Source organism: Trichoderma camerunense, assembly GCF_050948025.1.
Source record: "Trichoderma camerunense strain CBS 138272 chromosome Unknown V8C40scaffold_9, whole genome shotgun sequence".
Lineage (NCBI taxonomy): Eukaryota > Fungi > Ascomycota > Sordariomycetes > Hypocreales > Hypocreaceae > Trichoderma > Trichoderma camerunense.
Window position 1 is genome coordinate 1646157 of NW_028145361.1, and position 24881 is coordinate 1671037.

Here is a 24881-nt window from a genome sequence, read left to right on the forward strand (position 1 = left end):
CCATGGCGGAAGCTATCTGGTGTTCCTTTGTTGCTTTGTAATTACACACCCGCTGCTTCTGACTTGTACCTCTAGCAATCGGCTCTCCCACATCAATCCCTCACTAAAAGTTGCTAATAGTCACTATAGTATTTCATAGTCTCATTATTTTAGTTGTAAAAATTGAATGTAATGCATCCGAGCCTGGTGTAGCCGTGTATAGTGGATACTCTTTGAGAAATCAAATTCTCCAGGGTGATAACATCTGGCACTTAAAGCTTATAATGCGTCATCAATAGTCCACACCGACTCGTCTGTATACTTCTGTCCATGTAGTCTGTCTTTGTTTATTGTTGGGAACTCCCTCAGGATGCCTGCGAAGACAAGGTATCATGTTTATTATGTTCTGTGAATTGGCTTGGTCGGATTGGCGTCGTCACCTCATTTTGCTTCCCTGTCTATGTTCACGGATATCATTAGGTATGGACAGGTAATGCTCGGAGGGATGACACATCAGCTAGGCTAGCTTAGAACGCAGACCTTTCTAGAGATGCAATTAGTTCATCATCCGTCGTCTACAAGTACGTCGTGCTGACACATGGACCAAAACAGTTAATACAACTAAGCTCACACGCGGAGACTTTCAAAATACATCAAATCCCTCTTCATCTTTCTATAAGGCCATGGGTATACCGAGATTGGTTCCTGAAGTATGAAAATTAGCTTTGAATTCCAGATTGGTGAGCTAGCCGCGTCGCAATTCGTCAAACTTTCCCATAAAAATGATAAATTCTGTGTTCTAGACGCCCTCTCTCCTCTATTTTACTCATCTTAATCCTTGTTCATTCTTGATACAAGGGAATCACAAAGTTGCTGCATAATCGCGCCTTTCCTTCCAACAGTTGTGACATAATTGTGTCCGAATCTATGCGGGGATAATTGTAAGCGTCGAGCCCCATGACTAGTCGCCATGTACATAATGCTGGGGTTCCCGGAGTTCCTGTACAAAGGAAAATTCGCAGATGCATATGGATTGCAAAGTAATATCCCAACCGCCGTGTTTTCAATGTTCATAAATGAGATCCAGCCATACCCCAATATGCTGGCCTCGATAACATATAGTCCGCGGCCTTTCATCGTCTTTCCCCCTCTCAGATACAGCTTTTGGGATTACCCACATAAAAGGAACAAGCTGTCTAGAACCAATACTAAGATGTATTTCTCTTTTCGGAAAAAAATAAATAAATGTAGTGGCCGAGAGTGAATTCGTAGAGTGATGCTGCCGACGAGGCCGAAAAGAATATAGATCTAGAAGTCTATTCGGCGCAATCTAAGGACTTCACTCATGTACGAAGCAGTAAGACTAAGGATGTGCCAGTGTACCTGCGCCAAGGTAAAAACAGCCTCCAATTCTCCATCGCTGCCTAGAGGTAGAACATGTTTGCATTTATCCGCCAAAACCATCGTCCAAGGCCTTGTATGAGGATATTGTGGCCAACGCTCACCATTTTATCGTCTTTGGAGGTTGTAAAGCTGATTTCTTCTTTACCGCACGTACTTGTCCTCTAAGCGGGGGAGAATAGACTAGGAAGAGGAACCAGAGACCTTTCAGCTGAGAATCATGTGTCCCTTAAGTCATGAGATAGCACTGTAAGATCAATGTCCCCGCTCTTATAGCCTAGCTCAACGCGTAGAAAACTGTCCAGTTCAGTCACCCCAGTTTGAGGTCTAAATTTAACGGTCTTGTTATTGCCATATTACAGTATACTCGAGGCATGTAGCCAGCTCTCATCAATGACCAAAACTTTCTTCTACGGTTGTGTCTTTGACCACGAGATATACGGTAAGAATGGTCTGATAACAAGCTGAAGGTCCGCAGGACAGTCCTCTACAGTACAGGCACCAGTTCTGGAAGCGGATTCGACCTATCATCCAACAATTACGTGCCAGCCGCTACGCCCAAGAAGATTTACCTAGTCAACTTCAACATCGTGTTCTTTGCAGATAACTCTGTGGGCCAAAAAAAAAGGGTGGTGGGCTTGTCTTGCAGAACCAATTGAATCGACTAGTGGTGAGTTGTCTAGGGAGTGGCTCTCCTAGGGTTGCACGAATGGTGAAGAGGATGTAAAGAACACTCTTAACTGCATAATCTTTTTCAACTAGCATCAATTGGGTATTTCCCCTTTATAGGCGAGCCCCATTTCTCAAAATGTCCGTTGGATTGTCCCACTTGGTAGGCGGGCTATTCGTTAGGTTATTACTCCTCATAGAAGTACCTACCTAGGTAGTTAAGTACTCTTTCGAATGCAAGAGGTCGAAAGTACCCAATACGTCCCCTCATTATATTAACGTCTCATTAGCATTTAAACTTAAAATTGAGTCTCGCCAAAAGTCTAAGCTAGCTCTTCTCTCCCAATCGTAGCAATGAAGTGTAAATGCGGCGAGAAAATTACGGATTTGTCTGGTAAAATGCCGTGACGTGTAGGACCTCTCTGATATGAACCCTCAATAAGAGTGATATAGTCGATAGTATTCCTATTACTTAGTTCTTGTCAAGAAGCTAACAAATTAAGTTTGAAATAAATATGCCGTGACTCATCATAAGCCCCCAAACATAGAGCTGCGATTCATTAATGAGATAGCTTGTGGATCCCACATTGTTTGTGCAAAAATGTCACCAAAAAAGGACGTTTAAGTGCAACCACTTTGTGTCTCATAACAGATGGATACACCATAAATAGCTAACTCTGTCACATTAATGGCTGCGATTGCGATTAGTGGCCTGATGGTTTCCCCGAATACGGATTGTCATATGCAGAGTTATCATGGGACTTATACGAGTTGAACCCTGAAACTTCTAGAAATGGAATAACGTGCGCAGATGCGCCGGCCATTGTCATGCAGTAAGATTGACTTGAGTTAGCGACAGCAAGGTCAGGCTGCAGAGTGAGTAAATCGAAGTGCGCCACTTGTGTATCACGCAACTGGATTGGGCAACTTGTGGTTTAGGGCTGAGAGGCTAGTGGACATGCTCGGGCATAAAGTTGGATATCCATTTCTTAAGCTTAGGATAAGTGGAGTTCAAAGACAGCAGCAGGAACCTAATGTTGACAGAAATAGGAAGTTCACAAGCCGATTTACGCTCAAAATGTGTTCTTCGGGGCTTTGCCGAGATTTATGATCAGTCTGTGTCGTGAGCCTTCTAAAAATAGGGGATTGTCTCTACAAATTGTGCCTTGTGGTCTAACCTGTGATAAGCTTAAATATGGTGGATCAGTTTCCTCTACCACATTGTCCAAATTATATAAAGAAGCAGGTTTCTACATCCAAAGGATATCCAAGCCAAACAATTCATCTTTGCAGATAGCAACACAAGGGAATTACCCTCACGAAAGCTCACTATGCTCTCCTATCTTCCTGTCTTTGCCCTCCTATGGGCCCCCACACTCGCAGCAATCCCTAGCTTGCCTGGCTACCACGTCGTCTGGTCCGATGACTTCAATGGCGACCATTACGCTGGCGTCGACCACAGCAAATGGGTGCAAATCGCTAAATCCAATAACGCTAACGGAGAGGTGGAAACCTACACATCCGGCACCGACAATGTTCATCTTTCGGGCGATGGTCAGCTGTACATCGTACCCACCAAGTCTGATGGGAAATGGTATTCGGGCCGCCTTGAGAGCAACACTGCGCAGGTGTGCGACACTGGCGGAGCTATGATATTTCAGTCCGAGCTTTGGGTTCCCGACTTTACCGGCAGCCCAGCCAAATTTGCTGGTCTCTGGCCAGCCTTCTGGGCGAAAGGAAACAATTATCGTAGCAGCGGGGTCCCATGGCCAAAATGTGGCGAGTGGGACATTTTCGAGGTGACGGATAAGATGAGCAATCAGAACCAAGGAACGCTGCACTTCCAGGACGCAAACGGCAATCACAATGGGGCATTCAATGGCAGGGTAACCTACCAGGGCGGACAGTACCATACTTGGGCGTTCAAGGTGGATCTCCGCAACTCCGACTGGACGAAGCAAAGTTTGATATGGTATCTGGACGGTGTTCAGTTCTACTCTGTCACGGGTGGTCAGGTCGGGACGTACCAGCAGTGGGTACAGCTAGCCCAAAGCACATACTATATCATTCTGAATGTGGCCGTTGGTGGAGGATATCCAGGAAATCCAACCGCGAGCACTGTCAGTGGGTATGATGCCTCTATGAGGGTCAAGTACGTGGCTATCTATAAGACCAATTAAAGGACAGGCCTTTATATTGAAAGTAAATAGAGAAATATAGCTATGGAGAGAGTGATTTGATGACTTGGGATATACATGAAGACGTGCTTTTTGGGCTAGATTTAGTTGTAAACCCTAGACATAAAATACCTAGTTCTTCAAAGTCGCGTGTTGATGTTTGCATATTAATGTCTCTTGGTTTCACAGTCAAAGAACTCAGTACCAGCTCTGAATATCTGAAAAGAAGTCATTTGATTACCGAATTCTCTTCTCCTGTTTCCATATGGCTTGTATCTTGGACTGTAGTTTCCTACATATTGAAAATGGCTAGAAGAGTCCTATGTACCGAAACGGGTAACACGGGAAGAATGCGGCATTATTGACTGCAAACAAAGTCCATTCTCGGTGGAAAAGATGTCCTACTAACTTGTTTTTGAAACTCATATGCCTGAATAGACAATTTTGCTCGGCTGCTCCCCGTTTACAATCCGTTTACTAAGCGGGTCCCAGATCTAATAGGCCAAAAGCTTCCGGTAAACGATGTTTTGATTTGCCTAGCTTAAAAGCGGCTGTTACCATATAGGTGCCAATCTTTTCTAGCCGCTGCAACCTTCTCCGCATAAATGATACTTCATGTCGGGAGAAGACCTTCCATTGTTCTACTTCTGGGGTAAATTATTTAGCCGCGATGTTATGTTTTCTTGGCTTCTAAATTGGCGGATAATTCGGCGCTCCAGAAGGCAACGGAAACCGTTTTGTAAGAAAGCAGTTCAATGGGCCACTATTAGTACCGAGCCGTGATGCATAAATACCGACATAATCATCCGGTATGGATCGTCTGTTGAAACGTTGTTTCATGCATACACAGCAGCAAGATTTATTCCGTGCTATCTACAAACATGGCTCAAAAGCTTTCCAACCTTCTTGCCACCGCACTAACGGTGGCCACTGGCGTTGTCGGGCATGGACATGTCAACAACATTATCGTCAACGGGGTGTACTATCAGGGCTATGATCCGACATCATTTCCATACATGCCAAACCCGCCCATTGTGATAGGCTGGACGGCTGCGGATCTTGACAATGGTAAATGCCTCTCATCTAGATTTATGAACTCTTCTAGTGCCTTGACGCTTATACTATTCTGCAGGTTTTGTTGCACCCGACGCATATCAAGGCCCCGATATCGTCTGCCACAAGAATGCTACCAATGCTAAGGGGCATGCATCTGTCAAGGCCGGAGATTCTATTCTACTTCAGTGGCTGCCGCTTCCGTGGCCACACCCGGGCCCTATCGTCGACTACTTAGCCAACTGTAATGGCGACTGCGAGACTGTGGATAAGACGACGCTTGAATTCTTCAAGATTGATGGCGTTGGTCTCATCAGCGGGGCGGACCCGGGCAACTGGGCCCAGAACGTGCTCGTTACCAACAACAATACCTGGGTTGTGCAGATCCCCAAGGATCTACAGACGGGCAACTACGTGCTACGCCACGAACTCATCGCCTTACACAGCTCTGGACAGCCGGATGGCGCCCAGAACTACCCCCAGTGCTTCAACCTTGCAGTCACAGGCACTGGATCACTACAGCCTACTGGCGTCCTAGCGACCGACCTTTACCACGAATCTGACCCTGGTATTCTCGTCAACATTTACACTAGCTCTCTTGCCTATACTATGCCCGGTCCCAGTTTGGTAGCAGGCCTCCCTTCAAGTGTTGCCCAGGGTAACTCCGCTGCAACGGCTACAGCCAGCGCCACCATTCCTGGTGGTGGAGGTTCATCAAGCAGCAGAGCTTCATCTGCATCTGCTACGAAAACCTCGTCGGGGGCTACATCCAAGCCCACCTCTTCCTCTGTTCGTACAACGTCTGCACCCGCTGGCGGCCCAACTCAGACTTTATACGGCCAGTGCGGTGGCAGTGGCTACTCTGGCCCGACTATCTGCGCCTCGCCAGCCGTTTGCACTACCTTGAATCCCTACTATGCCCAGTGCGTTTCCAGATAACCATGACGCCCGGCACATCTACGAAGATCCGTGGAACTTTCATTAAGGAGACACGGGCCAACCAGCCAAAACTCAGTTTTTGAGCTGAAGGAGGAACAATCTTTTAATTTGCTGAATTTTGAACTTGTCCAGTCTTGAAAATACCAAGTGACGCCTATACTTTCTATACTCATAGTGATATTCCACACCGACTCTGACGGTCGCTGCAGCAGGCATTTGGGCAGAGTATCATCGGAGAAACGGACTATCCGACCAATTAAGACCGAATTACTGTATTTTGGGATGATGTCATGATTTTTTTCACTGAATTATGGAACAAAGAGACTTGATCCTATATAGTCAACCTGGTATATAACGTCACTTCATAACATTCATTTATATGGGTTAGATAGTCAGTCATTAACATATCGATTAGATTGGAATTGCCATTGCACTCTCTTGGTGACATGATGCCATTAATTGCCCAGCTCCCCTAGGTGATCCACTAGTACGAATTCATAGCTTCAGGCCAAGATTTGTCGGTGGGAAATGTATTATGATACTGACTCCTGGTCACAGCTCGTCTAATCCTGGCTATTTTAGGCAAAAAATATTTTCCCATTTTACTTTAGCCGCAAAAGTGTCAAAGGTTAAGTTCACATCCATATAGGCAGAGCGGGTTAATGCCACAGTCAGATTCTGACAGCTGATACATGAATAGAGTGCTACTTTAATGATCTTGTAATTTAGCAAGTGTGGAATTGACAGCCAATACGAGACAAGGCGGAACGGTCTTGTGATGTACATATATAAATCTTATCCTTTCAGTCCGCTTTAGACATATTGTTAAGCAATCCAAACCCTAGTTCTAGCAGTCTCCTTCTCTGACCAGTCATTTTGGACAAATATGGTTCGCCAAGCTGCTCTGCTGGCCTTTGCGGCTCTCTCATCACTCTCCGTTGCGCAAATATCGGACGATTTTGAGAATGGCTGGGACCAGACTACATGGCCCACCTATGCACCGGATTGTAATCAGGGTGGAAGCGTCAGTCTTGACACCACGGTAGCTCATAGTGGTAGCAACTCCATCAAGGTCGTCGGTGGACCCAATGGCTATTGTGGACACATCTTTTTCGGCACTACCCAAGTGCCGGCTGGTGATGTATATGTTAGAGTTTGGCTGTAAGTACTCTTGTTAGGGATTGAATCATATGGATACTGAGTGGGCATGTCCAGTCGACTTCAGACTGCTCTCAACAACGACCACGTTACATTCGCTGTGATGCCAGACACCGCTCAGGGCGGTAAGCATCTCCGTGTCGGTGGTCAAAGCGAAGTCCTCGACTACAACCGCGAATCCGACGATGCTACACTCCCGGACCTATCTCCAGCAGGCATTGCCTCCTCGGTTGACTTACCTACCGGCTCGTTCCAGTGTTTCGAGTATCATCTGGGCACTGACGGAACCATTGACACCTGGTTGAATGGCAACGAGATCGTTGGTATGACCGCTGGGCCAAATGCTAACAATCCGAATGACGCTGGCTGGACCAGAGCATCTTATAAACCTGCCATCACTGGTGTCTACTTTGGCTGGGAAGCCTACAGCGGAGATGTCAACACCGTCTGGTTCGACGATGTTTCGATTGGATCTACTCGTGTAGGATGTGGCGGCCCTGCATCATCCGGAACCACTTCAGTGAGACCATCAACTACGCGTAGCAGCGTCTCATCTACTCTCACTACGAAACCAAGCACTACCATTCGGCCAACAAGTTCAACGACGACAAGCGCTGCGGGTCCTACCCAAACGTAAGTTCTTCCCCGATTCAGGAGGCGAGACGTCATGCTAATAAAGTATAATAGTAAATACGGTCAGTGTGGAGGCCAAGGTTGGCCTGGGCCGTTTGTATGCGCTGCTGGTTCAACATGTACGTACTCGAACGCATATTACTCTCAATGCTTGTAAATTGAGAAAAGAACAAATCGAGTAAAGGGTCAAATGCGTAGTTGGACTTTTTAAATAAATGGATAGCAACTTAATTAGGCTTTATTTTATGGCTAGTTGGATAGGTCCTTCATTCAAAGCGATGTGAAAGTATAAGCAATCCAAGTGACCAAGAGATTCTCAGCCGTCATATTTCGCCTCTCATGGCCGCAAGGAATACTAGTGTGCAAGCCTACTCTATCATGTGTTATGGATAGAAAACCAACGTTTAGAGTGGATAACATATGCCGAACGAGCATTTTCCTCTAGCTAGGACATCCATGCCATGATAGTGCTGATATCCATTAGATCGAATTGAAATATGTTTGTGCATCTGCGGATGATTATACTGTTGTACCGGCCTTTATAGAGAGTAAAGGGCCTTTTAGATAGATGCCCAAAATGTCAACAAAGCTGCTCCTATCAACTTCATTGACGGATAACGACGAATATATGATTGTAACATAGTAGTTTGTCAAATAGAATCTACAAGAAGGACCCCCGAAGATGGCGGCATGCCTTTTAAAGTCACCTGGGAACTATGGACATGAATTGGAAGTGTTTATTACAAGCAGATCATGGTAGTTGCTTCTCGAAAACTTTCATCCTCAACCTACGGAGTATTAAAGAAGCTTATATTGTATAGACTGTAGGGGAGGTGTGGGGTAGTCTGCGCTTCCCCTCCATGGCCGAGGTTGCCTTTAACTGAGTACGGAATAGCACCCAGCCCGTAAATTAAGTGGCGCAGAAGCCCTTGTCTGTCTTCACTAAAAAGGCAGGTATATGACTTGATTGGGACTATGACAAGATCCTTATTCAGCTAGAGAAAGCTTGTCAATCTAACAAGCTTTGTACTCGTACGTTTCCCTCCACCTAGATGTAAAGAGAAGTTTGGTACAACCTAGATTTTAAAATTCCGGTAGTAACTCATCCTTTTAATAAGCTTACTTCCAATAAGCTTCAATTTCAGTTTATACCGGTTACAGACCATTAACTGTCCCCCGGACTACACTAGAATTTCAGTTGGCTATCGATAATGGGTATTTGGTCCCAACGGATTAAAAAAATAAACGCGGCCTGGACATGTTCCAAGTCTGGTTCGAATATCTGCTTCTTATGTCTCAGTTTGAGAGTCGACATGGTTTTATGGCTGCCTCCTAGCTAATCTAACTCACGAGAGTGCAGCTTGTTCTGTTTGTTGGAGAGATCGAGAGTCTAAGATGAGATAGAGCAATATATCAGCAGAGGAAGAAACACAGATCGGGGAGACATTGAAACCTCTTGCTTGATAATGCGGTGTGAGAGATATGCCAAATAATGTGAGCCTCAAATTTAACCTAGACGTGGATAATGGCAATGTAATTTTTGATCGTCACAAGAAAGACATATCCGATTCACTCGTGAAACACAGTTTACAAGTAGATGCACGTCAATTAGCAACGTGTCAGTCTGCTAGTGATATTAACACGCCATATGGAGATAAAGTTAGGGCTAATTCTTGACTGACTGATACGCATCAATATTGCAGGACAGCTTCTATCATCGCCCCAACTACAATTACGTCAAAGAATAATTTAAACAATTGCCCGAGGGACGCAGATAATTTTTTCTCATTAAAGACTACTATATATGGATTAAGTTTGGCTTCACTCAGGAAGCTCCGCCATCTTTCCTATGGCTATCCCAGTCTCCTACTCCTTTCTTCATTCAAGACCTTACGTCTAAGGGAGAACTTGGCTCAAGGGCAGAGTCCTTGAAGAGCTGCCGACATAGACAGTCTTGGGGTAAGAAGAGATAACCCAGTTCTGGCTTGCTGAGTCCCAGTTGCTCAGATCACGTCTGGTCAACTGGAAGGTGACAGTGGCAGCTCGGCCAGGAAGGATCTCAATGTCATCAAATCCTCGCAGAACACGGACAGGGTCGGTTGGGCCACCCAGGCTCACATACTAGTACAACAAATTAGCAAATTTGGATTGACAGATCTTGATGATGCTTTGCAAAATACTTACCAGCTGAGGAATTTCGGTACCGGTCACCTTTCCGGTGTTCTCGATTTGGGCCGTGACGGTGTAGAGAACGTCGTACAAGGCAGGGTTTCCACCGGGAGCGCCACCAGCAGGGGCGACCTTCTGGGGCGAGCCATCCTGAGATCCAGGAGGGACGTCTTCAGGCTGTCCTTCGGGAACGGGGCCTTCAAGGTATGGGTAGACGTAGAGGTTAATGGGATCAATGTTCTTGGGGAACTCATTCTTGGCAGGGTTCTTGTTGAGAGTTCCGAAGGTGGGTGCAGATGACGTCTTTCCCTTGTTAGGCTTATACTTGCTGACCTTGTGCTTGGTAATTCGGAGATCAGAATAGGTGAAAGTAGTGTAGCTGAGACCGAAACCGAACTCGTAGCTTGGCTCAATACCAGCGGCATCAAAGTGACGATAATCGATGAAAGTTCCCTCAGTATACGGGATCTGTACGGGATCTTCGGCAGTGTCGTAAATGACATCGGTGCCCCAGTCAGCACGGTCCTTGCCCCAGGTGAACACAGATTTGGCCTGTGGGTTGACCTTGCCATAGAGAACGTCAGTGATGGCGTTACCAGACTCCTGGCCAGGGAGACCAGCCCAGAGGATAGCAGTAACATTGGGGTTGTTCTTGTAGTCTTCCACAATGATGGGTCCTACAGTGTGCATGACAACGATGGTGTTTGGGTTGTGCTGTGCAACCAGCGAGACCAGTGCGTCGCCACCACCCCAGGCGGTGAGGTTGTTTCGATCACCCTGGTTGCCGTCGACAGTGATGTAGCCTTCGCCACTATCAGCGTTGACAAACACGATAGCGGCCTCAGCACCGGTAGCTGCCTTGATGATAGCCTTTGTGTCAAAGTTGTTGCTGACGTTTCTAAAGCCGGTCCTGTCCTGCTCGGCCTGGGCGGAAAGAGCAGTAACAGGAGAGATCAAGTATGGGAAGTTGGCAGTGCCACTTCCCCAACCCATAGCAAGGGTCCAGATGGGGTAGCCGTTCTTGACGTTAGAGCAGCCTCGGTCACTGCAAGCGTTAGGGCCAGCAGGGTTATCGTGGGCATCGTTTCCGATGACGGCGATACTCAGGGGCTTCTTCAAGGGCAGCGCCTTCTTAGTGTTCTTGAGAAGGACTGTTGAAGCACCACCAATCTGGCGAATGAGCTTCTTGTGGTTGGCCTGCACATTTACATGTTGATTGATGGTCGTCTGTCCCTTGCTGGGATCCTGTGCATAGATTGGCCCAGTAGTCTCCAAGCTCCAAGAGTTGAAGTTGACAGGAACCTTGGTGACATCACGGCCAATCTTGTAGTAAGAGGTCATGATTCGCACAACCATGTCGTCGAGTCTCCACTGGGGAATGGTTCCGTTGATAACAGCGGCGGTAAGGTTGCTTCCCCAGTAGGTATCGCCAGAAGCGAGACCTTGGTCTCCGGCCATGGTCATATCAAGACCAGCCAGGGCGCTGGCAACACCAGACTGCTGTGCCCACCAATCACTCATGACTAAGATGTATAAGCTTTTGCATCGATCAGAAAGCACTGATTTAACTTACCAAAACCCTGGAAGTTCAATTCTTCTTTGAGGATGTAGTTGAGCATGTAGCTGTTTTGGCATGCGTAGCTGTTGTTGACCTGGTTGTAAGAGCACATGATGGAACCAACTCCAGCACGGACTGCATCCGCAAAAGGCCTGAAAAGAGGATTAGTCAATAAACTGTTCAAATTTTCTCAAAGAGATATTTCTCACCAGAGGTAAAGCTCGTGTAGAGTAACGTCATCGATGTTGGAAGATTCTGCGAGCTTGTTGTTCTGTCCGTTCGTCTTCGCGGAAGCGCCGCCCTGGCGATAATGTTCCTGCTCGTTACCGATGAAATGCTTGGCACAGGCAATCACACCGGCGTCTTGAATTCCCTGAACAGTCTGAGCCATTCCAACACCCGTGAGCACCGGGTCAGGGCTGAAACCTTCCCAGTTTCGGCCACCCTCAGGTGTACGGCCAATGGGTCCTGCAACAGGTCCCAACTGGGTATCCACACCCTTTCCTCGATGCTCAGCTCCCATAGCCTGACCACGTGCGTACATCAAGCTGCGGCTCCATGTTGCTGCCACATTGACTCCAGCTGGGAAGGCAGAGTTCTCATCCGCTACACGGAGTTGTCTTAGAAATGTTCTCACAAGAGCCAATTCGATGGGGGCTGATCTTACTGTCACGGACACCAAGAGGCGAATCTTGGTTACATAGACCTGGAAAGTTAAGTCGAGGAATTGATCCAGTGTTTCCTACGCAGCTTCCGCCCTCCCATCCAACACCAGTAGTGAGGTTAACCTTCTCCAGAAGAGTCAGTTTGCTCACGAACTGGACAGCCTTGTCATAGGCTTCCGCCCAACTTCGACCGCTGGTAGGAACGGGAGAAGGATCGTCCCAGTTAAAGTCCGAGTTGATCCATGGCGAAGGATACTTGGGAGGAGAGGTCGCTTGGCCAGACGCAACGCCTGCCAGGACAGTGCCGACGGCGATGAAGGATTTTGGCAACATGGCTAAGACCCGACAACCAGTATGTTATGCCAAGAGGAAGAAGAGCCTTGGCACTGATGCTACCGAAAGCTTCTTCTCACATGCGAAACACCAGCTGAATATATACCCTTGAATAATAGGGTAGTTGCAACGAAGGTATGGTTACATGCCGAACAGCCGTGCACATCATGCTACCCTGGCTGTCAGCTTCAACAACCTGGAGTCCAGGAGTCCAGGAGTCCAGCCGTGATTTACAAATCTTCATTTCAATAGTATCAACGGTAATCGGACCGACGCTGCTGGTAAACACGCCGAAATAACATGTTCAACCACGGCCAACAAGGAATGGCCAGATACATAGCTGTTGCGAGCGGTTATCGGCGAGCTTCCGCGCTCTCGTCTAAGTGCTATGCTTTTCTTAGAAGCCATACCATATGCAGTTCGACAGCCTTCTGCCTGCTAGTATACCCCAGCTTGCAACGTAGCTGTTTAGTGACATATGTGCGTTTTCTACTCTAGCCACTAGGATATATGCAGAAGGAGAGATCTCATTAGTGGATGTTTTGATGTTGGGTTTGTCCGATGGTAGAACCAATTCAGGGATCGTGCCTGGCAAATTTACATAGGTCCCCGAAATAGGGCCGGGGGATAAAGTAATACCACTGCCGAGTTGCCGGCCAAAATATCTTGCGGGGTAGTTGGGGAATGAGGAGCGCCATATATAATGGCTCAAATTGGTTCCTGACTACGAGCTAGGTCAAGGGTTTGATTAGTGTCAGAATCTGGGGAATCGATCCATGCCGTCAGACATGTTGGAAAGCAACAGTAGAATGACATGCGATGGCAACATTCAGGAGCAGCTTATCCTGATGCTCAATTGCAAAGACCAGATTTATTCTATACTACTAGTCAATACAATAAAGTGAAATACTCTGCAAATAGAGATTGGGATACTCTTGGTTGCTCGGGACTTTCGGTATTCCGAATCAGTTGGAAGTGGGAGTAATGATAACTAGCGCTGCCCAATAAGTTCCCAGCAGAGTGGCAAAAACGAAACAAACAAAACAGCTGACGATCATCTAAAAACTTTTGGTAAATGACTAGAGAGCTCATTGCCTTTTGAATCGGGACATCTAAATTATCCCCATGGGGAAACTCTTTTCGCATTGACCACGCAAATTTCCTTTTGGACATGGGTCATTCGGTGTCTCCAGCGTTGGTTCTTCCGCCGACTTTTGAGCAGCATCATGATGGTTTTGGGGTTCAATGCGTGCGCCCGAGGCTTTCGTGGAGGTTTTCATGTTTGAACGAGCAAATGCACAATTGGACACAGACGGCATACGATGTCGCAATTTCCTCCAATAGCACAGAGCTCGGCCAAGTCTTCCACGTAGAGAGCGAAGACAATGTTCTGGTACCCTGGCCGAACTCGGAGCCACTCAATTCGCGAGCGCGCCGGTTTGTGCGCGTTAGGTGCTACGGCAAATACTCTCTCTTTGATGGGCGCGATAATGATTCCGACCATGAGTCCGTGACCGAATGGTCTGCATCGTCTCTTTTGGAGATTGCATTGCTCAGAAACAGCGATTGGAAGGGGAGCATGATCACGGTGTCGGAGCCGTGGCCTCTGAGCCCGGACCATTCAGCCCGCCCGCTCTGTTTTCACAAGCGGTTTCATGTTTCACTAAAAGACGGGACGATTGACAGGGGCCGGTTATATGCCACGAGCCATGGCGTGTACAGCGTGCGGATCAATGGCAGAAAAGTCGGCGACCATTGTTTGGCCCCAGGTTTCCAAAGCTACCACAAGAGACTGCATTACCAGATTTACGATATTAAAGATCTTTTGGTAACGCCTGGATGGAACAAGATCGAGATAGACGTGGCTGCCGGCTGGTTTGCCTCTGCCACCAGTTGGGCCAGGAAACGATTCATCTACGGCCAGAAACTCGGTGTCCTAACGCAGTTGGAGGTTTGGGCCGCAGGCTCTACCTTGCCGATTTTGGTGACCACCGACCCGAGCTGGAGCGTCTCCAACACGCCTTTGGTTAGCAGTGAAATATTGGATGGTGAAATCATTGATCAAAGCCTGAGTGTGGACTCAAAGCTGGACGACGCTAAGTTCTCGGTCCGAGAGTCGCCTATTGCAGTGAGCCGGCTCATCTCTCCGGAAGCCCCGCCGGTAAGGGTGGTGGAGAGGCTCGAAGCAAAGGACATGTTCAGGTCGCGGTCTGGAAGTGCTGTTATTGTGGACTTTGGGCAAAATATCGCCGGTCGCATTTGCGTTAGAAGACTGCAGAAACCCGCTGGCTCTAAAATCATATTTCGCCATGCCGAAGTCATCCAAGACGGGGAGATTATATGTCGTCCCTTACGAACAGCAAAAGCCAGGGACGTTATAATATGCGATGGCCGAGAGCTCCTTGACTGGCACCCGCACCACACGTTCCATGGATTCAGATATGTCGAGATCGTGGGTTGGGACCCCGACGATCAAATCTGCCCTCTCACCAAGGCGTCCATTGTCGCCGAAGTGATGCATACTGACATGTTGCGTACGGGCTGGTTTTCATGCTCCAACGACGAGGTTAATCGGTTACATGAAAATTCTCTCCACAGCATCAAGAGCAATTTTCTCAGTGTGCCCACTGAGTGCCCGTCAAGAGACGAGCGCTTCGGTTGGATGGGAGACCTCAATATTATTGCACCTACTGCCAACTTCTTATATGACACGGCTGGCATGTTGGGAAACTGGTTGCAGGATCTGTACCTCGATCAGATGGAGGGGACCGAATACTGGCGCCAAGGTGTGGTGCCCCTGTTTATTCCCAATTCTTTACTACGAAACGGCGACGGGGGGCACGGGTGGGATCCGATGCCCAATGGCGTTTGGGGTGACGCTGCAGTTATGGTTCCCTGGGGCCTGTATCGTATGTCTGGTGATGTTAGTTTCCTCTCGAGGCAGTATGATAGCATGGTCCAGTACCTGGAGAATGGCGTGACTCGAGGTCAGGATGGACTCTGGGATCCTGAACAGTGGCAGTTTGGTGACTGGCTGGACCCAAGAGCACCCCAGAATGATTCCGGCAGAGGTACCACGGATGGTACGTTTGTCGCCGATTGTTTCCTCATTGCTTCCACCCAGATCGTTGCGAAGGTAGCTGCGAAGCTAGCCAAACCGGAAGACTCCTCTCGCTTCAAAGACACTGCTCTGCGCCTAGTTCATGTGTGGCGGGACAAATATTTGACCGCGGCTAGTCTCGTGGTTCCAGATACTGCAACGGCTCTTTCACTCGCCTTGTCGTTTGACCTTTTGCCAGAATGTGGAGACAACTCAATAAAGGCACAGGCGGCGGCTCGTCTGTTCCGACTGGTACGTCTTAATGACTTTAAGCTTACTACTGGGTTTGTGGGCAGTGCATTTCTTTCTCGGGCACTCACCCAGTCTGGTGGCGTCGAACTAGCCTACGCTATGCTGTTCCAGAAGAAATGTCCTTCGTATCTGTATCCCATTACGATGGGAGCCACCACGACGTGGGAGCGCTGGGACAGCATGCTCCCTGATGGCACTGTTAATCCTGGTTCAATGACAAGCTTCAATCATCATGCTCTCGGGAGCATCGCCAATTGGATGCACGCTGATGTAGGCGGACTCGAGGCGATTGAGCCCGGCTGGAAAGTATTCAAAGTGAAGCCGCAGCCCAATAAGGAGCTGAGTTGGGCGGATACCGCGTTCGAATCAAGGTACGGCCGGATTGAAATAAGATGGACTTTGGAGGAAGACCTTTTCCGCATGAGATTGCGGGTGCCTCCAAACTCTACCGCGGTTGTCAGCCTTCCCAGCGACAGCCGAGAATCTGAGGTGGGGAAGCGGGAAGTGCAAATAGTTGGATCGGGAGAATACGACTTTGAGTGTCGGTTTGTACAGGCACAGTGGCCACCAAAGGCACTGCTACCACCATGGGGAAGGGCAGAGTTCTAGGTTAATTACGAATAATAAAGAGATACAATCGAAGACCAATGCAATTGATGTTAACAAGATATGAACCATTAAATGTGCATTTTGTAACTAGTTTTTACCAACATTGATAGCCTCTAGGTTAGGCGACTAACCCTAGACTCTTCAATACTCTTTGTGCTGTATGTCTACCTTGGTCTCTGCATGGACTTGCACAGCGACCACCTCACGCTTCTCCTTGTCGAACAGCTCGTCGACCTCTTCAAGGCTGAGGCCGCGAGTTTCCACCCACACAAAAATAACAAAGACAAGCATCAAAACATCAAAACATCCATTCACCATATAGAATTTCCATCCAATAGCTTGCAGGCCGAAAGGTACAGCCATAGTCACCAAAAGACCGCAACACTTTGTGGCAAAGGTGTAAATGCCCATACCAACTCCTCTGATCTCAAAGGACAAGATTTCGGGAGGATAGAGGACTGTGAGCGGCGTGATACCCCAGTTGTACGCGCCATTGTACAAGAATATGATGGCAATGGTTGCATATATACCAGAAGTATTGGTCGATTCTCCATAGAGCTTCGTGAAGGCGCCAAATATGAAGATGAAGGCGGTCTGCAGGGCCAAACTAGCAGAACAGAGTTGCCTCCGGCCTAGCAAGTCTGTATACCAGGCTGAGACGACGGCAATGACCAAGCTCCATGATGTGAGAATGACGTTGATTTGGAGTTGTGTATTTGGGCTCTGAATACCGGCGTTCTGTAGCATTTCGCCAAAGTAAAAGGTGATGATGTTGGTTCCCGGGAGCATGACAATGGCCGAGAACGTGGTTGTAATCAACAAGCGCTTCCGGCTAGACTTCTTGCATATCGCTTGCACCAGGCCCAGACTGTGCTCTTTTTCAAAGTTGATTGTGTCCGCAATCTCGCGATACTGGACCTGTACATCATCAGCGTCGCCACCGTTGACGATGCTGAGAACCTCCAACGCTTCTTCGTGTCGGTCATGGCTGATGAGCCAACGAGGTGACTCAGGAACGAATAACAAAATGAGAAAGCAGACGAAGCTTGGGGCCGCTTGCAAAAGACTCGGAATGCGCCAAGCGTACGTTGAATCGAGTTTCTGCGTCTGTAGTTGATATAAGTCAGTTCATCAGCACTCCTTGTATTGAGATCAGTCCACGCATTTGACGTACCCCAAAGCAGACGCCGGCCGCGATAAGTGTACCTATGCCCCAGCAAGCGTAGTACATGCCGAGAGCGAAGCCTCGATACTTGACGGGAGTGGTCTCAGCAACCAGCGTCGGCGCTGTCGTCTGGGCCAGACCCATACCCGCACCGACGATGCACCGCCCGGCGATGAACATTCCGATGTTCTGAGCAGTACCCTGGATGACACCACCGATAAGAGTCACCAGCGCGGACCAGAATACGCACTCGCGACGACCTCGCCAGTCGGCCAGGAATCCTGCTAGAGGTGAAATGGCGGCACCACCAACATAGGAGATGGCTGTGTTGAGAGACTTTGTCGTGGTGGTAAGAGTAAAGTAGCTGCTGTAGGAGGGCATCACGTTGAGGCTACCCATGAGCGAGCTGTCGTAGCCAACAAGCTGCGTTTTGCTGGTGGTTAGCCGCGCCTGGTAACTACCGCGTGTGACAAGGTGAAGGGCATACCACAGAGTCCACCGATGACACTGCGATGAGACATGCTATGAGCCACTTTTGGTCTCGTGGAATGAAGCGCGAAATCTTTCGATGAGCCATGGTCGGTTCTTCAACGTATTGGAACCTTTGGTAGATCTGGAGATGAATGACAGTCGAGACCAAGCGAGGATTCAGACAGAGATGCCTCCTATATTTAGTTCTTTTGCCTCGCCTGGCTCCAGCGTAACGGGAGAAGTGTTACTACAACCCATTCGGTGATCCTTGTGTGTCATGCAAAGGCCAAGTTGAAGCCAAATCCCGAGAAGATGGCGGGTGCGGGTGGGTCTCGCCTCTCCCCACGGGGTAAATAGAATCTTTTCCACGTGCATCTTGACTCCCAGATCGCCGTGTAAGGAAAAGCTTAGCCTGGCCTCCCCGCATTGAGGCGTTGCTTGTTGAGGCGCGAGCCCTGCATTGTCTTAGATGGCGCGGTGGTGTGTCTTGGCTTCGGAGAGAATGCTGAACCCCGAGTTTCCCGAGCCATCTGAGCCTGTGATTGGACGGCGTGACGAAAACTGACTGCGGATTCGAATTCGAGAAAACGGTGCCCCGAAGTCAGGGTGGGGGAAGGGAGGCTCGGGCTCGGGACGGGAAACTTGTGTCCCGAACTGTGGTCTCACATCGGAGAGTACGGTGGGAAGGGCAAGATTAAGACAAGGTTTTTGATATACGTAGACACATGCGTGCGCAAATATTCTTTTGCATTTGTCAGTATAATTACTGCTTGGAGCTATTGCAGAGCCGCAACCGGCGCTTCCTCCTTGAAGCTCCTACGATAGTTGAGCGCCTCTGTACTATAGCCGCGTCTTACCACTCTCTCATTTTTTTCTCCTTTGTCAAATTATCACACGCTCAGAAAAAGCCATGTCGCCTATACCTGATGACTATCTGCATCGAGTCTACGCTGGCGTTCTCGGGAAGCTGGTGGGCGTCTACCTAGGGCGGCCGTTTGAAAACTGGACGTATCAAGAAATACAGGATAAACTGGGAGACATTCGCTACTATGTACACGACAAGCTAGGTCTACCACTTGTTGTAATTGACGATGACGTCTCAGGTACTTTTACCTTTGTTCGCGCGCTAGAAGAGCACGCTGCCTCTGCAGACCTCTCGTCTGAGGATGTCGGCAAGACTTGGCTGAACAACGTCGTCGAGGGCCGCTCTATCTTCTGGTGGGGAGGCAATGGCATCTCGACCGAGCACACAACATTCCTCAATCTCAAAAACGGCATCACTGCCCCTGAGAGTGGTTCGTTTAAGAGGAATGGTCGCACTCTGGCAGAGCAGATTGGCGCTCAAATCTTCATCGATGGCTGGGCTATGGTCGCGCCGGGAAATCAGGCTCTGGCGGCGCGGCTCGCTGAGGCAGCTGCACGGGTGAGCCACGATGGCGAAGCCGTACATGCTGCCAAGTTATGGGCGGTCATGGAGGCGGAAGCGTTCCTGTCCAGCGACATCAACCATCTCCTTGATGCCGGTCTGGCGTTTGTTCCAACTGACTCCATTATCGCGCGTATGATTGCCGACGTCAGGCGCTGGGTGCAAGAAGACTGCGACTGGAGGCAAACACGTCAGCAAATTGAAGACAATTATGGCTATGATAAGTACCCGGGCATCTGTCACGTTGTCCCCAACCATGCCATTATGATCATGGCTGTACTATACGCAGGGCATGACTTCCATGAGGCCATGCATATCATCAACACATGTGGTTGGGATACCGATTGCAATGCCGGAAACGTCGCGTGCTTGGTTGCTCTGATGCACGGTCTGGCCGCATTCCAAGATGGTCCTGACTGGCTAGGCCCTTTGGCCGATCGAGCCATCATCTCCAGCGCCGACGGTGGCTACTCGATCAACAACGCGGCGCGCATAGCGTACGACATAGCCAATCTCGGCCACCGTTTATCCGGAAACCCAGCCCTCCAACCGCCAAAAGATGGCGCTCAGTTCCATTTCTCCCTTCCTGGTAGCGTTCAGGGCTTCCAGTCTGCTTTGGATCTGGCTCGTATCAGCCAAGGCCAAGACAGCGGACTCGATAGCCTCTGTATTCATATCAACAATCTGAAAGACACGAGCGATGCTGTGGAAGTTATGACACCAACCTTTACTCCGCTGGATATCCTCCAAGTCGACCGAAACTACGAAATCATGGCCTCACCTCTGGTGTACCCAGGCCAACGGGTCAAGGCAGAGCTGCACGCAGCCGACAGCAACACTGCAGTCTCAACCGTGTGTCTCAGGATCAAGGCATACGACGAAAATGACACCTTGAGAACCGTGGATAGTCAGCCTATAAATATGAAATCCGGACAGCAGGATAGCCTAGAGTGGACCATCCCCGACAGCCTTCAGAACAGGCCCATCCAGCAAATTGGCATCGCAATTAGTACCTCCACAGGCTCTCCGAACCTTAATGGTGCCATATTTCTCCACAGCATGCGATGGGATGGCGCTCCTCGAATGACACTGAAACGGCCCGCGAACAAGAGTAGATACCAGAGTTTCTGGAACCGTGCCTGGGTCTGTTCCGTGGACAAGGTGCACACTGACATGGGGCCGTCATTCTTCATCGCCCAAGACCGAGGCGAGGGCCTCCTAAGCCAAGGTGCCAGGGACTGGGTCGACTATGATGTGGCAGTGTCGAATTTCGTAGTCAATTTCGGCGGGCCGATGGGTGTTGCCGCTCGAGTCCAGGGGCTTAACCGCTATTACGGGCTCATGTTTACCAAAGACAAGCGCGTGGCGTTGGTCAAGGCTGCGGACGATAAGAGGATAGAGCTGACGAGCATGCCTTTTGATTGGGAGGAAAATCACAAGTATCAAATGCACCTACGCGTGCAGGGCAGCAAGATCGAAGGTAAAGTCGGTCAGGTGGAATTGGCGGCGACAGACGAGGACTATGTAGGAGGCGCAGTGGGTTTGGTGGTGACGGATGGTTCACTATCAGCCGATAGCATCTCTATTTCTCCAGTAGACAGCTGAAAAAGAAGAAAAGCACGATAAATGAGTTTAATAGACAATGGTTCGCCTTCGCTGTAAAACCACATGATGTTATATGTAATTAATCCTTACGAGTCTGCATCTAGAGCATGCCCCAGAGGTTGTTGCCGTATTCATGTATCGCCTCTGCTGGATCTGTCATGTCGACGTATGGTTCCTCCTGAAAGCCATGCTGCAGCTCATGCAGGATGTTGGCCCAGTCTGACTGAGGGTCCTGGAGATCTTGGAGGCCACCCATGCCGGGAGCCTGTACGGAAACTCCAAAGTTTGGGGTAGAGCTGCTGTCTGCTAGGTCGATACTTGTAGTGAGGTGATTCTCAGCCTCGTCGGCGCCTTGACATGTCGGAGGGATCGAATGGGCAGGGTTCTCTTTGGTAAGGGCTGTAGATTGAGTCATCGGTTCGAATATTGTGAGTGGGGTCGCAAAGACTCGAGTTTGCGAAGGGACGCCTGGTGGAGGGTTATGGTAAGACTGGCGATGGCTCTCTTCAGAGACACCGGTCTCTTTTGGGGGATTTCCTCCTTGGCCGCCCCGAATTTGTTGCGCGCGGTCCATGAGTCGATGGATGGGCTTCCAGAGCATCCCTTTCTTAGAGCGACTATCATGAGGCCACCGCTCACAGACTCTGTCCATCACCAGCCACGCACGATGGGACAGCTCGTCCGTGGGATGGACGCAGAGATAGGCCAGCACAAAGACAACGGCGTGCCACTGGACGTGTGTCATGAACAGCCACCGCCATCGTGCAGCCCTATGCCCTGTTTCTAAAGAGTCTGCTAGCTCCAGCATTTCGACGGACCTTTCAAAGGCTACGCGTCGGAGATTGAGAGAGGTAGCACCGTCGGTAGTGTCTTGGGGATGTAGCGGATTGCTCACAGCAAGCCACATTTTGGACAGCATCAGCCGTGCCCATGCAGCTGAGACCCAGTCAAAGGGTTTGGTGATGTCGCAGCAGTTAATGTAGCGTTCGTAAAAACGTTTCTCTATTCTCTCCACCAAGTCGCGTTTCTCAGTCGTGGACAGTGCAGGTTCCTGACTCCCAACAGGCCCATGGTAGTTGAGCTTGCGGATGGCGACCGCAACCTCGAAGCGTAGTAGACAAAAAGTCATATCGGTGACTCCCTGGCGTTCTGATGGCGCAACGGTGGCTTCAGGAGAAAGGTCGTCATCGTTGATATTGAGCGGAAATCTGGTGTCGTAGTTTTGGTCGTAAATTGACGGGTCGCATCCGTGATCTTCGGCGGCGCGAATGTCAAGCACGCAAATGTGCCACCACAGACGACGCCTCCACTCAGTCTCGTACGGCGAGAGATTGAACTTTGTGCCATCGCGATGCAATCCCACGGCTTGCGCATTGCGAATCACCACGCCGAGCAGGCTGGACACGAGGCGGGAGTCGTCGTGTCGACGAAGGCAGAGCAAGAACAATATCAAGGCTGCGAGGATCCCTAGGTTTTGCGACTCCAAGAAGCGAGCTCTGGAAAGTGACTGCTCAGTCGCATACCGATATCGGGAGAGCAACACGCGCCGTTCTTCTCCCAACAGCTTCTGGCAGTCTGCATCGTTCAGACTAGTCAATGCGGCATAGCAGATGGAAAACACAACCACTTCCGTCATGCGGTCCATCGACGATCTGTCTAGGACCGACAGTACCTCAGTGATGGTTTTTCGCATCGTAGGGCGGTGGAAGATGTGAACAACGGGGTCGACGTTTTCTTGGAACACGTCAAAAATCGTCAAAAGATCCGAAGAGCTTGGGTAGAGAGACTGTAGTGACTGCGATGTGGCAGATGGGCTGAAGATGGGAAAGTCACGGCTGTTGTGCGAGACACGAGAACTTGGCGTCGCCTCACTGCCTTGGTCTTGGTCGTCATTTTCCTGCTCTGACGAGGAACCGTCCAAGATGTCACGCATTTCATCAATCTGAAGCCCCCGGTCAGCGAGTTCGCAGTTTGGCGATGGGCGGGACGTCGAAGCTATTAAACATACCTCTCTGGACATGCTTGCCCAGAAATGATTGCTGATGTACCGGCTACGGTCGTGATCAAGCATTAGCCGAGCAGGCTCCTCTGTATTGCCCGGCACATCGTCAACATGAGTTGTCGGTAGAGAAGGACCGAAAGGGCTGATTTGCTGGCTTCTCGCCTCTTCATCTTGGCGTATTCTTTCCTCGGAGCGGTTGCCCTCGTCATTATCATCAGCGTCACCCTGAGCCACCAGCTGTGCAATCTCGGTGGACTGCAGTCGGCGCTGGAGCCTCCGCAGAGATTTTAGGAGCTCTTCGTCTCGTCTTCTGGTGGCTTTCTCACGTCTCACTGGGGTGCGCCTGGACGTGGGAAAGATGCACTCGCTCCCAGCCTTGACACAGTTGGAGCACGGCTGGTGATGGTTGCATCGCACCTTGCGGCGGCTGCACTCGGTACAGCTACGATGATGGATCCGAGACAATTGTCGAGAAGATGCAACACCTGAAGAGCCAGGGGTTTCTGAACCTTCTGCAGGTCGCGGTAAGATGGGCGGTCCCTGGTAGAATTGCTGGGATGATGCACGGTCGCTGACGCTTCGGTCCATGCTGGCTAGCTCCCTTGCTGGCTGGCTACAGAGAGGCTAGAGTTTGTGTACCCTCTTCATCTCTTGATGCAGCCGTGATCCGCAACCCGGTTGTTTGATGTTGCTGCCTTGTCCGTGTAGCCCCCAATTGTATACAAATGAAAACCTGGAGCTTTGAGGTGATGTGAGGCGCTGGGGAGTTACCTATGTTCAGCCCCAGCAGTAGCTTACGGCCGCTGTATTAATCCGCGGCCCGCTGGTCTACCCGTTGGTTCCACTTTGCAAGAGACCAACTGTGAGCTACCCTTACAGTTAGGCCGGAAATCCCTGAAACGCCTGAAAAATTAAAATATACCTAGTTTAGTTCTAACTTATATATAATTTACTAGTAAATAATAATAATAATACGTAATTAATAATTAAAATTATTATTAAATAAAATATTAGAATTTCCTTTTACTTTTAAGGCTGCTGCTGCTGTTATAGCCGATTATAATTACCCTCTAAGGATTTAAAAAGTATATTTTATACGGAAGGCTGCTATAGACTTTAATATAAGCCCTACTGCTGTTTAATATATAATTTCCTCTCTTTAATACCTTAATTTTATTTTTTAATAGCTTAGCTAGCTGCGTTTTTTAATTAATAAGAAAAATAAGTCCTTTGTTATATTTATAATATAGTTATAGTAAAAAGGATTTTTTATTATAAAGTTATAGGTTATAGCTGCTGTTAATAACCTTTAATAATAAAGAGATTTTAAAATTATAAATCTAGGAAAGAATTAGTATCTCTAGTGTAATAAACCAGTCTATATTAAATAGTATAGGGTAGATTCTTAAGGTAATAAACTGTTTATAGTTTATATTAATAAAGGTAGTAGGATATAATTTAAGTAATCTTATTACGTAGCTAGTAGGTTAAAGCAGAGATTAATTTTATTACTATAT

General features: G+C 48.8%; 8 protein-coding genes across 8 annotated transcripts; 5 read left to right on the forward strand and 3 right to left on the reverse strand.

The window, feature by feature from the left end:
- Positions 1-3380: 3380 nt before the first annotated feature.
- V8C40DRAFT_287798 (glycoside hydrolase family 16 protein) lies at positions 3381-4229 on the forward strand (the record flags this gene model as incomplete). The annotated part of the gene is made up of 1 exon (XM_083222789.1): positions 3381-4229. The coding sequence occupies one exon, from the start codon at positions 3381-3383 to the stop codon at positions 4227-4229; it is 849 nt and encodes a 282-aa protein (XP_083073409.1).
- An 878-nt stretch (positions 4230-5107) lies between these two features.
- V8C40DRAFT_275104 (AA9 family lytic polysaccharide monooxygenase) lies at positions 5108-6218 on the forward strand (the record flags this gene model as incomplete). Its single annotated transcript, XM_083220671.1, has 2 exons — positions 5108-5294; positions 5359-6218. 2 exons carry the CDS (start codon positions 5108-5110, stop codon positions 6216-6218), a joined length of 1047 nt encoding a protein of 348 aa, XP_083073410.1.
- Positions 6219-7104: 886 nt separating this feature from the next.
- On the forward strand, positions 7105-8893 carry V8C40DRAFT_266272 (uncharacterized protein; the record flags this gene model as incomplete). Its single annotated transcript, XM_083219742.1, has 4 exons — positions 7105-7379; positions 7434-8009; positions 8077-8128; positions 8831-8893. The coding sequence occupies 4 exons, from the start codon at positions 7105-7107 to the stop codon at positions 8891-8893; spliced, it is 966 nt and encodes a 321-aa protein (XP_083073411.1).
- A 1012-nt stretch (positions 8894-9905) lies between these two features.
- Positions 9906-12781, reverse strand: V8C40DRAFT_287800 (beta-glucosidase; the record flags this gene model as incomplete). The annotated part of the gene is made up of 5 exons (XM_083222790.1): positions 12404-12781; positions 11946-12342; positions 11752-11888; positions 10194-11701; positions 9906-10130 (listed from the first exon to the last, which is right to left on the reverse strand). Exons 1-5 carry the CDS (start codon positions 12732-12734, stop codon positions 9906-9908), a joined length of 2598 nt encoding a protein of 865 aa, XP_083073412.1. The 5' UTR covers positions 12735-12781.
- A 1124-nt stretch (positions 12782-13905) lies between these two features.
- On the forward strand, positions 13906-16733 carry V8C40DRAFT_287803 (glycoside hydrolase family 78 protein; the record flags this gene model as incomplete). Its single annotated transcript, XM_083222791.1, has 1 exon — positions 13906-16733. The coding sequence occupies one exon, from the start codon at positions 13906-13908 to the stop codon at positions 16693-16695; it is 2790 nt and encodes a 929-aa protein (XP_083073413.1). The 3' UTR covers positions 16696-16733.
- Positions 16734-16771: 38 nt separating this feature from the next.
- On the reverse strand, positions 16772-18767 carry V8C40DRAFT_246091 (general substrate transporter). Its single transcript, XM_083216049.1, has 3 exons — positions 18348-18767; positions 17870-18283; positions 16772-17802 (listed from the first exon to the last, which is right to left on the reverse strand). The coding sequence occupies exons 1-3, from the start codon at positions 18435-18437 to the stop codon at positions 16837-16839; spliced, it is 1470 nt and encodes a 489-aa protein (XP_083073414.1). The 5' UTR covers positions 18438-18767; the 3' UTR covers positions 16772-16836.
- A 253-nt stretch (positions 18768-19020) lies between these two features.
- V8C40DRAFT_228625 (ADP-ribosylglycohydrolase family protein) lies at positions 19021-21412 on the forward strand. Its single transcript, XM_083212310.1, has one exon. It carries the CDS (start codon positions 19242-19244, stop codon positions 21360-21362), a length of 2121 nt encoding a protein of 706 aa, XP_083073415.1. The 5' UTR covers positions 19021-19241; the 3' UTR covers positions 21363-21412.
- V8C40DRAFT_228618 (transcription factor domain-containing protein) lies at positions 21413-24098 on the reverse strand. The gene is made up of 2 exons (XM_083212309.1): positions 23371-24098; positions 21413-23304 (listed from the first exon to the last, which is right to left on the reverse strand). Exons 1-2 carry the CDS (start codon positions 23950-23952, stop codon positions 21463-21465), a joined length of 2424 nt encoding a protein of 807 aa, XP_083073416.1. The 5' UTR covers positions 23953-24098; the 3' UTR covers positions 21413-21462.
- Between the last annotated feature and the right edge of the window lie 783 nt (positions 24099-24881).

Excerpts from the sequence above, each read along its gene's own strand:
- V8C40DRAFT_246091 (XM_083216049.1), bottom strand. The coding sequence starts at position 18,437 with ATGGCTCATCGAAAGATTTCGCGCTTCATTCCACGAGACCAAAAGTGG. Across the intron at positions 18,284-18,347 it reads TGTCATCGGTGGACTCTGTG|CTTGTTGGCTACGACAGCTC; the intron begins GTATGCCCTTCA and ends AGCAAAACGCAG. Across the intron at positions 17,803-17,869 it reads CGGCCGGCGTCTGCTTTGGG|ACGCAGAAACTCGATTCAAC; the intron begins GTACGTCAAATG and ends TATCAACTACAG.
- V8C40DRAFT_228625 (XM_083212310.1), top strand. The coding sequence starts at position 19,242 with ATGTCGCCTATACCTGATGACTATCTGCATCGAGTCTACGCTGGCGTT.
- V8C40DRAFT_228618 (XM_083212309.1), bottom strand. The coding sequence starts at position 23,952 with ATGGACCGAAGCGTCAGCGACCGTGCATCATCCCAGCAATTCTACCAG. Across the intron at positions 23,305-23,370 it reads GGGCAAGCATGTCCAGAGAG|ATTGATGAAATGCGTGACAT; the intron begins GTATGTTTAATA and ends CGGGGGCTTCAG.